General features: G+C 37.8%; 1 protein-coding gene across 1 annotated transcript in view; it reads left to right on the plus strand.

Moving 5' to 3' along the window:
* The window catches only part of RRP15 (ribosomal RNA processing 15 homolog), a 52,215-nt gene extending 38,880 nt beyond the window's left edge, over positions 1 to 13,335 (plus strand). The window contains exon 5 of the mRNA XM_012187050.5: positions 11,119 to 13,335. Within this exon, the coding sequence (XP_012042440.3) occupies positions 11,119 to 11,262 (144 nt within the window). The 3' untranslated portion in view covers positions 11,263 to 13,335. The remainder of the gene's footprint in view (positions 1 to 11,118) is intronic.
* Positions 13,336 to 13,786: the final 451 nt, after the last annotated feature.

Genomic DNA, 13,786 nt, shown 5'->3' on the forward strand with positions numbered 1-13,786 from the left:
CAGCTCCCCTTCGCTGGTTGCATGGTAGCACTTGGGAATGACTCATTTTAAAATCTTATTCCTCAAAACTGCTAAGAAGGAAGCAAAATAAAATATTATCATAGTGAAACACTCCAGAATAATGAAATTCATTAAACTCATTTGGCAAGTTCTTTAGGGAATTCCCTCATTGTCCAGTGCTTAAGACTCTGCGCTTTTACTGCGGTGGGCCTGGGTTCAGTTCCTGGTCAGGAAACCAAAATCTAGTTAGCCATGCAATGTGGCCAAAGAAGAGAAAATTCTTTACAAGTTTACTGTTGGCATTGACTTTCTATTCACTTAATAAGAAATTTTGTAAAGTTACTGGGTATCATTTAATTGTTTGCCTAATAGAATTTTAGAACCCTTTTTTTTCTTTTAGTTATTTTATAGAAGATTTTTAAACAGGAAAAAAGTATGAAAGACCACTGTTTCTCTCACCTGGTTGCTAAAATTGTTAGCAGTTGTCCATGTGTTTATTTTATATAGCTGTCTGCCTATTCTCGCTCCCTCTGGTTTTTGTTTGTTGGGATGATTACTTGAAGGTACTCTCTGTGCTGTCTCAGAGACTCTTTTTTTAAGAAAGAGTTTTATTGAGATATGATTCACATACCACAAAATTCAAAGAATGCTTTTGTAACTTTGAGACCCAGAATCCAGTCAGGGTTCATGCCTTCGTTTGGTTGTGTTAATCTTGGTTCCTCCCTCTTCTTCCTGGCCAGTCCCTGGTCCTCCCCATCCCACGTGTGACCCCCCGTCCCCCACCCTTTAAGGAGACCCTATACAGAGAGAAAGCAGTTGTCTTGAAAATGAATCCAGATTCTGAATTTGTCTGATGATTTTGTCATGATTTCTTCTACTAACTTGTTCCTCTGTGTCCTTTTTATGTAACCCCAAAGTTAGGGCTAAAGTTTAGGATTTAGGGTAGACTCTCGGCCTGTTTCATAGGTGTGATACTTAAATGCTCTGTACTTCATGTTGCATCACATTTCATATTAGTGATGGTTTCTCATTCGGTTAAAGTGGCAATAAACAGTCCCCTATTAAGGGTACATCTCCCCGCTACAGTTACAAAGTCATTTCTGGGGTGTATACTTTGAAAGAAGCCAGTATCTAGTTTACCTTTCCCTGCGTATCTTTGCCTTTTAGCATCAATTAATTATTCTTGCCTAAAACAGTTAATGTCATTTACAGAATGATGACTTTCCCATTTACTTTTTGTTTGTTTTTCTAGGACTGAATATAAGTTCCTAAAGGTGGGGGCTAAGATTCCTTTCCCTTTAATTATTGCTTTCTGGAGTGAGAAGTTGGTTTAGCAGTCATCTCCAGTTGTGGCAAGTGAACCTTCTTTCCCTCCTGTTTTGCCTTTGTTTTTGTTGTTGTTTTTTTTTAAAATATCATGGACACAGGAGTTATTATTTGTTCAGTCCTTTACAATCATTGTGTTTTTTGACACTTAAATTCACAAATGAGGTAATGGGAACCAGTGCATACTAGCCCTCATGGCCTTTTGACTTGACCTCATTTTTCTTTGAGTGCTTTCTTGCTTGTTAGGGCAGCAAGATGTCCCAGACTGAACCTTGAACTTCCTGTATCTCAGACTTGGAATCACCTATTTGTACAGGGAGCTCTAGTGAGACAATACATTTATTTTTAAATTTTTTCTTGACTTCAGTAGATTGATACTACGCATGTTATCTACCAGAAAAAACTTCATTTCCTTTGATAGCTTTTCATGGTCTTACAAAGAACTTAAAAAAACTTTGGGGGGGGGAATTTTTGTTTGTTGATACCTTGTCTCATTAACTGCAGTGCTGGACTAGCAAGAATTCTCTGCATTCTGTTGCTGCAAGGGCCTTGATGCTTGCTGTTCTTCAACAAGTTAAAGAGAAGAATGGAGGGAGAATCATCACATATTACATTTAAAAGACTGACAAGGAGTCTATCTGGTGGTAAAAGCAGCCATGTATTTATAATCAGTGACATATGGCTGGCTGTGCGTGTAATCTGTGAGAGAGGGGGTATTTATTATCATCCCTCACATTTCAGAAGAGAGAATTGTCAGATCACATACCGTTTTAGCCCATTCAGACTGCTACACCAGGTTATCACAGACTAGGTGGCTTAAAAACAACAGACATTCATTTCTCACGGTGCTGGGGGCTGGGAGTCCAAGATCAGCACTGGGAGATTTGGTGTCTGGAGAGGACACAGTTCCTTTATCATTAGAGGTGTCTTCTTGCTATGTTCTCCTGTGGAGGAGAGGCTTACGTTATGTTTGTGTCATTTAAGGTCTTAACAGTTTGTGATACTAAAACATTGGTATCTATTTTCTAGATAAATTCACTGCTCTGCTCATTTGTTATAAATCTGAATTCTCATTGATGTGTACTGTGTAATGTAGCAGATAAAAAAATAATGATGTACTTTAAGAGACTGGTGGAGTGTATTCTGAATATCTCACATTCCTAATTAAGTATGAAAATGAATAGAGGACTTGTGTCAAAAGACTCCTTGAGATGTTACTTTTGTCCTTTTAGGCAGTTTTGTCAACTTTAACTTATTAGCAGTCCTTCAGAGATTATAAACAATGAAGAAAATCAGAGTTGCAGGAATGTTTCCTAAAATTTAATTCTGTGGAGCTGGATGGATGCAAGTTAGAATCGAAGAAAACCAGAAAGAGACTTCGTTGAGCAAGGACATAAGTGTTAATTAAGTCCATAGTTAAGTCAAGGGCAGCAAATGGAATTAAAAAATAAACAAAAAACAGTATGTGGATGAAAAAAAAATGCATCAACGAAGCTTGTTTTCCAGGAGTATGAGGCCTGAATTCTTGGAAAGCCAGACAGAATTTGTTTTTCTTAGAGAGCTCTGTACATTTAATGTATGCCTAGGCTATAACTAAAGGTGATGTGATTTCAGCATCTTGATCTTTTTTTACCTAGGATATACTACTAAATGCTTTTTTCTAGTTTGGTAGGATCTTAGAAATTATCCATCTGAATTTGTAATCTATATGAGAATCTGGAAACTAAACAAAAAGTTAACAAAAATGAAACTCAAGTGGGCTTGTTCCCAGAATACCATCATAGTAAAACAGTTAAAAGAACTAAAAAAGCCTGTGAAGGAAGGAGAAGGCAGAAATTGATCAAGACAGCTGTTCAGTCACTTAGTTGTGTCCTACTGCGAACCTGTGGATAGCAGCACACCAGGCTTCCCTGTCCTTCACGATCTCTGGGAATTTGCTCAAACTCATGTCCTTTGAGTTGGTGATGCCATACAACCATCTCATCCTGTTGCCCCCTTCTCCTGCCCTCAGTCTTTCCCAGCATCAGGGTCTTTTCCAGTGAGTTGGTTCTTCACATCAGGTGGCCAGAGGCTTGGAGCTTCAGCTTCAGCATCAGTGCTTCCAGTGAATATTCAGGATTGATTTCCTATAGGATTCACTGGTTTGATCTTACTGTCCAAGAGACTCTGAAGAGTCTTCTCCAGCACCACAGTTTGAAAACATCAATTCTATGGTGCTCAGCCTTCTTTATGGTCCAGCTCTCACATCCGTACATGACTACTGGAAAAACATAGCTTTCACTAGATGTCATTTTGTTGGCAAAGTGATGTCTCTGCTTTTTAATGCACTGTCTAGGTTTGTCATAGCTTTTCTTCCCAAGGAGCAAGCTTCTTTTAATTTCCTGGCTGCAGTCACCATCTGCAGTGATTTTGGAGCCTAAGAAAATAAAATCTGCCACTGTTTCCACTTTTTCCCTATCTATTTCCCATGAAGTGATGGGACCAGATGCCATTTTCTTGGTTTTTGAATGTTAGTTTTAAGCCAGCTTTTTCATGCTCTCTTTCACTTTCATTAAGAGGCTCTTTAGTTGCTCTTCACTTGGGAATTGCTTATTAAGAATTCTTTGAGAATTAAAGAAAAGTTAAGTTTGCTTAGACAGGGGATCTTCCATCAGTATGTTCTTGAATCAGTAGGTTCTTCATTGAAATTCTCTTATATTCAAGATTGAAAATACTCAATTCTTATGATTCAATTTTCAGTTCTTTAGTGGGATGTCACAATGTCTTACACAGTTAGAAAATCATTGATATTCTTAGTCAAGTTCTAAAGATTTGGGGCTATATTTTACTTCTGTTGATTTCTACCAGAATACATTTTTTAATATGAAGGGGTTTTTCGTATGCTCTTAATTTCATAGGCCGAACTTTAAGATAGGATCTGTCATCACCACCACCACCTCTCAACGCAGGAGGCTGCAAATAAGGAAAGAGTTTATTTGTTGGATCTTAAGAATTAAAATTTGAGGGGGGCAGATTTGGATAATCCTGGAAGAGAAAGAGACAGGGATTTAACAAAAGTCACCCACCGAGAATTGTGATCAACTGACTCAAGTCAGAGATTTGTCCTTAAAGAATCATGAGTTGTTTCAGGGTAGGAGGTCCAACAAGTAGATAAGACTCTGCTGTCATGAATTTCTGGCAAATGACCTGAATGGCTTCTTCCGATCAGAAGGTCAGATTCCATCCAGGCAGAGGTGTACATGAGTCATACTTCTCTAATGGCTTCTTGGGCTCTGTTTTAGAGGGCGCTCTTTGCACACTACTGATTCCATTTTGATTGCCTTTCACTCATGTAGAGGAGATTTACTAACTACAGTTGTAAATCGCATAAAAGAATTTACAGCAGCAAAGGTATTCAGATGAATTTAGCCAGTGGTGTGAACCTTTTTTAGTTTAGATGAAAATAAATTAAAATGAAAACAGCGGTCTTCTTAGGGGAAGCATTGAAATCAGCTGTTGCTGATGGCTAAATATAGATATGATCATCATGTTTATTTTTTTAGGATTTGGCTTAATTTTTCCCCCTTCAAAACTGAAATGAGTTCAGGTTCTTAATTGTTTGGTATTAGACTAATGAATAATTCCAAAATTCTGTTTTCAGTTTTCCTTTTCAGTAGCTGCCAGTGTATGTTTGGTCCTTGAAATGGAAGCTGATTAACATTTTGAAGGGTTGTCTTCATCTTCAAAATCAGCACAGACTGCTTCTGTATGATCTTGATTAAGTATTTGTACAGAGCCAGGCCAGTGAGGGTGGGGACTATTTTGTTTCCATGTGTCATGTGGTTTTCATTAGCTTTTGCGTTTAAGTCAGTTTTATTTTTCAGTTGATGTAGGCGCAGAGAGTTGTCTTGTAGGTTGCTTTAGGTCATTGGGTCACTGTGGCCTTGCAGTGAATCTGACCGACTTCATAAGCTGGTACGTTTTGATCAGTCAACACAACTTCGTCTGACAGAGGTAAATATCTGAGTCTCATGTATACAGTTTGGGTCCTTGTCTCTTTCTTTCCAATCTTAGACCTCTGTCTAAACTTTCTCATTTGTAGTGTTGTTGTAGTCAGCAGTTAACCAGTAATTCAGATCCAGAACTCTCTATATTGTAATTGTAATACATCAGTTTGTCATTGCTTCTGTTTTACAAACAAAACAAAAACTTTTAATTCTCATGATGTCTCAAAATTTAATGAAATCTCTCTAGGGATTGGACTTCCCTGGTGGCTCAGTGGTAAAGAATCTGCCTGCCAATGCAGGAGATGAGAGTTCGATCCCTGGATCAGGAAGATCCTTTGGAGAAGGAAATAGCAACCCACTCCAGTGGGAAATCCCATGGACAGAGGAGCCTGATGGGCTATAGTCCATGGGGGTCACAAAGAGTCAGACACGACTCAGTGACTGAACAACAGTATCTAGGGACCTTAAATTTTACCAGTGAATGACACATTTGGAATTTGCCTCACACTTTCTTTTTCTCTTATGTTAATGTCTGATCCACCTTTTCTTTGTGGGTGCTGCATTTTTTAAAGGAAGTTTTATTCTTAATGGTAAGCAATCTTTATGGAAAAGATCCAAATAAGTTGCAATTATGTATATCTGTTGTGTGAGATAATTTGCCCAACTTCTGGCTTTCATAGAAATTAACTTAAAGTATGCTTCAGTTCTCAGTGTATTTTAGTACTCATTCTACTGTGTAATTTTTAGGTTATAACAGATGATTTAGTAGTATATTGTGTTCATGCGTGGTGTTGGAGAAGACTCTTGAGAGTCCCTTATGCAAGGAGATCCAGCCAGTCCATCCTAAAGGAAATCAGTCCCGAATGTTCATTGGAAGGACTGATGTTGAAGCTGAAACTTAAAGAGCTGACTCATTTGAAAAGACCCTGATGCTGGGAAAGACTGAAGGCAGGAGGAGAAGGGAATGACAGAGGATGAGATGGTTGGTTCCTTTTCTCTTTTGTCTTTCACTTCTCTCCTTTTCACAGCTATTTGTAAGACCTCCTCAGACAACCGTTTTGCCCTTTTGCATTTCTTTTTCTTGGCGATGGTCTTGATCACTGTCTCCTATATAGTGTCACGAACCTCCCATAGTTCTTCAGGCACTCTGTCAGATCTAATCCTTTGAATCTTTTTGTCACTTCCACTGTATAATCGTAAGGGATTTGATTTAGGTCATACCTGAACAGTCGAGTGGTTTTCTCTACTTTTCAATTTAAGTCTGAATTTTGCAATAAGGAGTTCATGATCTGAGCCACAATCAGCTCTTGGTCTTGTTTTTGCTCACTGTATAGAGCTTCTCCATCTTCAGCTGCAAGGAATATAATCAGTCTGATTCCAGTATTGACCACTGGTAATGTCCCTGTGTAGAGTCATCTCTTGTGTTTTTGGAAGAGGGTGTTTGCTATGACCAGTGTGCTCTCTTGGCAAAATTCTATTAACCTTTGCCCTGCTTCACTCTGTACTCCAAAGCCAAATTTGTCTGTTAATCCAGGTATCTCTTGACGTCCTACTTTTGCATTCCAGTCCCCGATGATGAAAAGGACGACTGTTTTTGATGTTAGTTCTAGAAGGTCTTGTAAGTCATCATAGATCTGTTCAACTTCAGCTTCTTTGGCATTGGTGGTTGGGGTATATGTTCAACTTCAGCTTCTTCAGTAGTGGTTGGGGCATAGACTTGGATTACTGTGATACTGAATGGTTTGCCTTGGAAACGAACAGAGATCATTCTGTCGTTTTTGAGATTGCACCCATGTACTGCTCAGCTGGTCGAGAATCTACCTGCAATGCTGGAGACCTGGGTTTGATCCCTGCATTGCAAAGATCCCTTAGTGAAGGCAACAGCTACCCACTCCAGTATTCTGGCTTGGAGAATTCCATGGACTGTATAGTACATGGCGTCACAAAGAGTTGGACATGACTGAGCGACTTTCACCATCTTCCATAGTGCCCTGTGTAAGTGGTGCTGGGAAAACTGGACAGCTCGGTTGAAAAGAATGAAATTAAAACACTTCCTAATGCCATACACAAAGATAAACTCAAAATGGATTAAAGACCTAAAGGTAAGACCAGAAACTATAAAACCGAGGAAAACATAGAACCCTTGATCTTCTGTGACCCTTCTCCTAGAATAATGGAAATAAAAACAAAAATGAGTAGGATGTAATTAAACTTGAAGGCTTTTGCATAGCAAAAGAAATTACAAACAAGGTGAAAAGGAAACCCTCAGAATGGGAGAAAATAATAGCAAGGGAACCAACTGACAGAGAATTAATTTACAAAATATACAAGCCACTCATACAACTCAATACTGGAAAAACAAACTGCCCCATCAAAAAGTGGGGAAAAAAGACCTACACAGACGTTTCTCCAAAGAAGACATACAAGTAGCTAACAAACACGTGAAAAGATGCTTAACATCACTCATTATTAGAGAAATGCAAATCAAAACTACAATGAGATACCACCACACAGCAGTCAGAATGGCCATCATCGAAAAGTCTGCAAACAGTAAATTTTGGAGAGGGTGTGGGGAAAAGGGAACCCTCTTGTGTTGCTGGTAAAAGTCCAATGCTGGAGAGGGTGTGGAGAAAGGGGAACCTTCTTGCATAGCTGATGGGAATGTAAGTTGATACTCCCACTATTTTGGTAAAGCATACGAAACCCCATGAACAGGGGAGCCTGGTGGGCTTCAGGCCATGGGGTCACAAAGAGTCGGACACGACTCAGTGACTGCACAACAGCAGCAACCCCCCGGGGGTTTGTCTTCCTTGAGGTCACTGTTCCAGGCTTTCCTCCCTGCCTGCCTGTAGTCACCATGCTGGAGTCTCCCAGACTGTTTTTCCAGTTATCTTACCTTTTCTAATGTTTTTCGTTACTTTTTTCTTTCTGCTCTATTTTCTGCATGATTTCCTTAGCTTTGTCTTCTCACCTTTATACTTTTTTTTTTCAGCCATCCTGCTTTTATTTCTAAGCTCTTTGTTATTCTGCTAATGTTTCTTTTAAAATAGCAACTGTTCTCATTTTGTAGATACGATATAATCTCCTAACTCTTCAGGGCTAATAATGATATTTTCCCTTAAGTTTTTTTTTTAATTTGAATAGTTTCTTTTTCTTAGAAGTTGCTTTTTAAATGTTTGTTTATATTATTCTTCCTCTTCTTTTTGATAAATCTTACTTGTTCATGATTAGAACAAATAATCCTAGAAAAGTTGATTGGACGCTCTGAATATGTGGAGTTTGTCCACATGACACGTGAGCTTTAATGTAGCCTTCCCTTAGTGTGTTATTTAGTAGTTACTGGTTAGATTTTCTATGGAGTATTCCTGATCTCCTCCCTGGAGGAGCTCTGGCTGCCAGCATTTTGGGAGTCCACCATGAGAAGGCGGCTGGGACTCATTGGAGGTGAAGTGTATGTGCTTGTTTGTAACTTAATCCCCTGGTTTTGGTACTGCACCAGTGCTTTCATCTGCGCTAGCCCATTACCCCTCCGGAGGTTAAACCTCTAGTCTCCTGCCAGGCGAGTGGGGAGGGGAATCCAGGGGAAACACTTTCACCTACTTCTCTTTATCTTGATTCCTCTGTTTCCAAAAGTAGCAGAACTGCCCATTCCTGGGTTTTGGTTTTTTCCCCTGAAGAGTCTGCAGGGTGAACTGGGTTAGTTGTCAGACTGACAGTTGGAGTTGTAGGATTCACCTTCCTTGGCTTTGCCAAGACATGGTCCATCTGCTTCCACCTTCTAAAATCATGTTGCTGTTTTGTCTTTGGATCTTGTCCTCATGGAATGAGCTTCCCAGGTGGCACAGTGGTAGAAAATCTAGCTGCCAGTGCAGGAGACGTGGGTTTGACCCCTGGGCCAGGAAGATCCCTTGAGAAGGAAATGGCAACCCACTCCAGTATTCTTGCCTCTGAGAAATCCCATGGACAGAGGAGCCTGGCGGGTTGCACTCCATGGGGTCGCAAAGTGTCCAACGGGCTGGAGAATTCCGTGGACTGTATATAGTCTGTGGGGTCGCAAAGGGTCAGATATGACTGAGTGACTTTTACTTCACTGGTGACTAACAACAAATACCAGGAAACATATACTTTTTAGAATTTAATCGAAAACCTTGAGTAATTAACTTGGCAGAGGTGTTACAGTTAATGGTTCAAAGTGGATCTCTGTTCCTTGGGAACAGCTCTCGCTTATTTAAGTAAGGTGAGATTGGCAGAGAAAACTTTAGCTGACTCAGGGAAAATGGCCTTTATTCAGTTAGGTAACTTAATTTAACAGAAGCAGAAGTCATTTAGGAATGTGGGTTTGGTCCTGTAGAGATGAGGAATGGGGGTGTGTTGGCGTCCTCCAGGAGCAGCGTTATAAACTGCCTTTCTGCTCTGTCGCCCTCTGTCAGTGGCGGCACAGAAAGCTTTGGAACTATTCTGTGGTTGGGTTTTTAACCAACACAGATGTCTCTTGTTTCTTCATGCTGGTTAAATTATAGTACAAAGTGTACTGTTTGATTTACTAAGTCAGTTCTGAAATCTTTGTTCACCTTTATATGCTCTCCAGTCTTTGGGTGTTTAGGAAAAAGCTTTGATGAGTAATCCAAAAAGATATTTTTTCCTGTCTGTGATAGCATCCTTAAAAAAAAAAAAAAAAAGCATTACTGTTTCAGGGCTATATTTTTTGAAATTAAAAAAAAAATGGCTTCAGCAGAATTAGATCAGTAATCTCTTAACCTGGTAAGTGTTTTTAACATCTTTTCTCCTAATAATTGCTTTTTATAGGTTAATAGGCTCCCATAAAGTAACTGTTTTCTCTAACCAAATGGGTTCGTGTATATTTAGATATTTTCCCCGCATTGTGTATTTCTGTGCATGGAGTAAGTGGAAAAGCACAGACTGTTAGCTCCATGAAGACAGGGACTTTGTTTTGTTCATCTCTCTTTCTGACACTCGGGACAGTGTTTGATAGGCAGTTCTCAGTGACTATTTTTGGAATAAAGAAAAGGGACTAGTTCGGCATCCTGCACTACTTAATTAATGCCACAAGGTGGTACTGTTGTACCGTGAAATAAAAGGCTGTAATTCTTAGACTCTCTTGCATAGTTTTACATAAATCCTATGAATAAACAAAATGGATTGACCATTATGTTTATTGCCTGGTTCGGTTATTTATGGTTTTAGCATGTGACTAGTCTTTTGAGTCCATGATTTGGGGAGGCAGTGAGATCGTAACTTACATAACCTTTGGTTCAGATTTTTATCAAATTTTAAATGTAATAGCATCTATAAACACCTAGCACAGTATCAGGTTAGTTTCATTTTTCACTCTTTTAATTAACTTTGGATTAAAATGCTTTGTTAAAAATTTCTCTCTGTGTTAAAATAATTTACCAAATGTTTTCTAATAGGTTGTCACTGAATGTTAAATAATATTTTGTAAGTCTGTTTTGATTGTCAGAAGATTTATAAAATTGATCCCAAACCTAGATTATCACCACAAACAACCCCCGCGCCACATACACACACACACACACACACACACACGCTGCAGATAAAAATATAATTCTGCCTCTGTGGTTCTTGTAGGAGGCTCACATTTTCTAACACGGTACTACATATTTGTGTGTATATGATCATAATGTATACAGTTAATCTATCATTTGTCTTGGTTTCACTCCTATTATAAAACAGTGTCGACAGGTTTGTTTTGTAGCCTAGAATTTTAAAATTTCCTTATGGTGAAATTGACTTCTGAATATTTTGATCATGTACTTTCCCTCAGACGGAAGCGAAATCAGAAGAGGGCCCAGGATGGACAATCTTGCGTGATGATTTCATGATGGGAGCATCCATGAAAGACTGGGACAAAGAAAGTGACGGACCAGATGCCAGCGGACCAGGGTCTAGAAGTGACTCTGACACATAACGCTGTATAAGAAACACAGTTTACGTTTTATTTTTCCTGGAAAAATAGTTCATACTCTGAAGGTTGGGAAACTATAGAGATTGCATTTGTAAGAAAGCCAAAAGACTTTCATTATTACCAACTTTGGTGTTTCCTTTTTTAATGTAAACTTTGTTAAAATTATATTTCAAACCTTATATGATTTTAAGCATTGTTCCTTAGAACATTTGTAAAAAGAAATATTTCTACTTGAGAGGTGCATTTTGCTAGGTTCACTATAGGTTTACATACTGCTCTTGGATATTGGTATTTCATTCAGCTATCACCAGTGTTTGTGGAAATGCAACATCAATTCATAATTAAAATGAACTCCTTGATGTTAGTGTTTTTCAGCCTCTAACTTACAGACCTGAATATGTATATTTTTTTGTGGGAAAGGGTTGGTGGTGATTTTGGTGAGGTATTGAGAAAACCTATGTATTAATAACAAAATTTTTAAATCATAGCATTTCTGATTTGGGGTAATGATTTTCTTTATAGATACTCTGGCAAATAATGATTTAAGAAATATCAAATTTCTACTTCTATATTGCTTTTTATATGCTAAGTAATGTATATAAATAATGACAGATTTATTTTAAGTGTTTATTTTTGTATGAGAGATTTACTGAGGTGGAAATTCTCATATTTAACTTAAACAGTGAGACATAATTTCTTAGGAAGCATATTTGACATGTTCTAGTTTCTCTTATTTTCCCTATTTTTGAGTTTTTTCCCCTATATTTGAGTTAGCTTAAATTTTCTTTTATGGACAGACTGACCAGTGAAATGGTAGACAATAGATGCGTATGTGTGTGCTTACTCACTTCAGTCGTTATCTGACTCTTTGCGACCCTGTGGACTGTAGCCCACCATGTTCCTCTGTCCATGGGATTCTCCAGGCAAGAATACTGGAGTGGATTGCCAGGCCCTCCTCCAGGGATCGAACCAGCATCTTCTGTGGCTCCTGACTTACAGGCAGGTTCTTTACCACTGAGCTAGCAGGGAAGCCCAGACAGCAGATAGTCTGCATCAGAAAGCTGCATCTGAGTTGAGGCTTGATTCCTTATAGTTGCCTTAAAGATTACTAAGTTGGGTGGCTTTTAAAGTCTAGATATTAAACAGAAAGAGATGCGAAAGCAGGACTATTTAAATACCATTCCAAAATTTCTGTGACACTGGGCCTAAGCTGCAAAGTTTGTAGGGGAATTATTTAATAAAAATGGTCTGTTCATTTTATAAAAGGATTCATTTCTTTCACCATCTTTCCATAATAAAAATAGTTGCCTCCTACTACCCAGTTGCACTTGTCTGTGTGTGTTATATATATGGAAGGATAATCCTCCCCTCAGAACTATGCTAGAGCAGAGTTGTTTATATTTGCAAACCCATTTGAGTATTACAAGTATTATGTAACCAGAGTCAAATTAGTCCATGGCCTGGTATTTGTTATCCTAAAAGGAAGGTATACATCTAAGATATCAAATGCTTAAACCAGCAGAGCTCAAAATGCATTTTTATATTTATCCAAACTTTTGAAATTTAGTGTCTTCTTGAATTATAGGACTGCTGTTTTGTCAATGTAATATAAATAAATGTGAACAGTTATTCCTCAGTAGTAACATGAGCACCTAAATATCTCAATGTAACTTAACACACGTAAGTATTTCAGTGCAGCCTAATATGTAGATCATTGTGAGAAATTTGCAGCACCTAAAAACTTACCTTCTCAGAATCAAAGATTTTAATTTTTTTTTTTGCTATTAATCTGTTTCTGAATCATATTAAAGCTTTGCAAAAATTCTGCTGTGCTAACATCAGGTGATAGAAATAGGTAAATAACTTCTCATTTAGTTAAAAAAAAATAGTTGTTTTTGTATAGTCCTTGGTTTAACTTCAAACTGATAGTAAGAGAATATTTGTAGATTTTCTTCTCTCAGAAGTTATTTTATTCCAAAATAAAGTTGAAGTGCTGTTGTAAGGAAAAAAATGTATCACTTATGCTAAAAGGCTGTAAAGCATATTTAAATTATATAAAATAATTTTTATCATAAAGATGGAATGTTTTTTGTATATTAGTATTTCTGCATATTGACTATCAAATAATTGAGCAAAATACCACCATACATGAATCTAAGGATTAGCATATTATTTTAGAAACTAAGTGTGTATCTTTAGGTGAATGTTTTAAGTAACTCTCATCTCTACCCTAAATATTTTACCCTACAACATTTAAATTCTTCTGACATCTAAAATATAACAGTATTTGGGTATATGTTTTGGTAACTGTTTAGGGTAATAGTAATAAATAGATTTTATTTTTGTTTAGAAAGAACAATGGAAAATAGTAACCAAGAAACCAATTATTAGGTATTATCATATTCCCTTATCTGGATGTTCAGATAGCTAGGGAGAATATTCTCAGTATTAGCATAGTTTAGAATTACTCATTTTTTTGTTTTTAGGCTTTGCAATCTCACGAAGTTATAGACTGACAGTAACTTAG

This window comes from Ovis aries, chromosome 12, assembly GCF_016772045.2.
Source record: "Ovis aries strain OAR_USU_Benz2616 breed Rambouillet chromosome 12, ARS-UI_Ramb_v3.0, whole genome shotgun sequence".
Classification (NCBI taxonomy): Eukaryota; Metazoa; Chordata; class Mammalia; order Artiodactyla; family Bovidae; genus Ovis; species Ovis aries.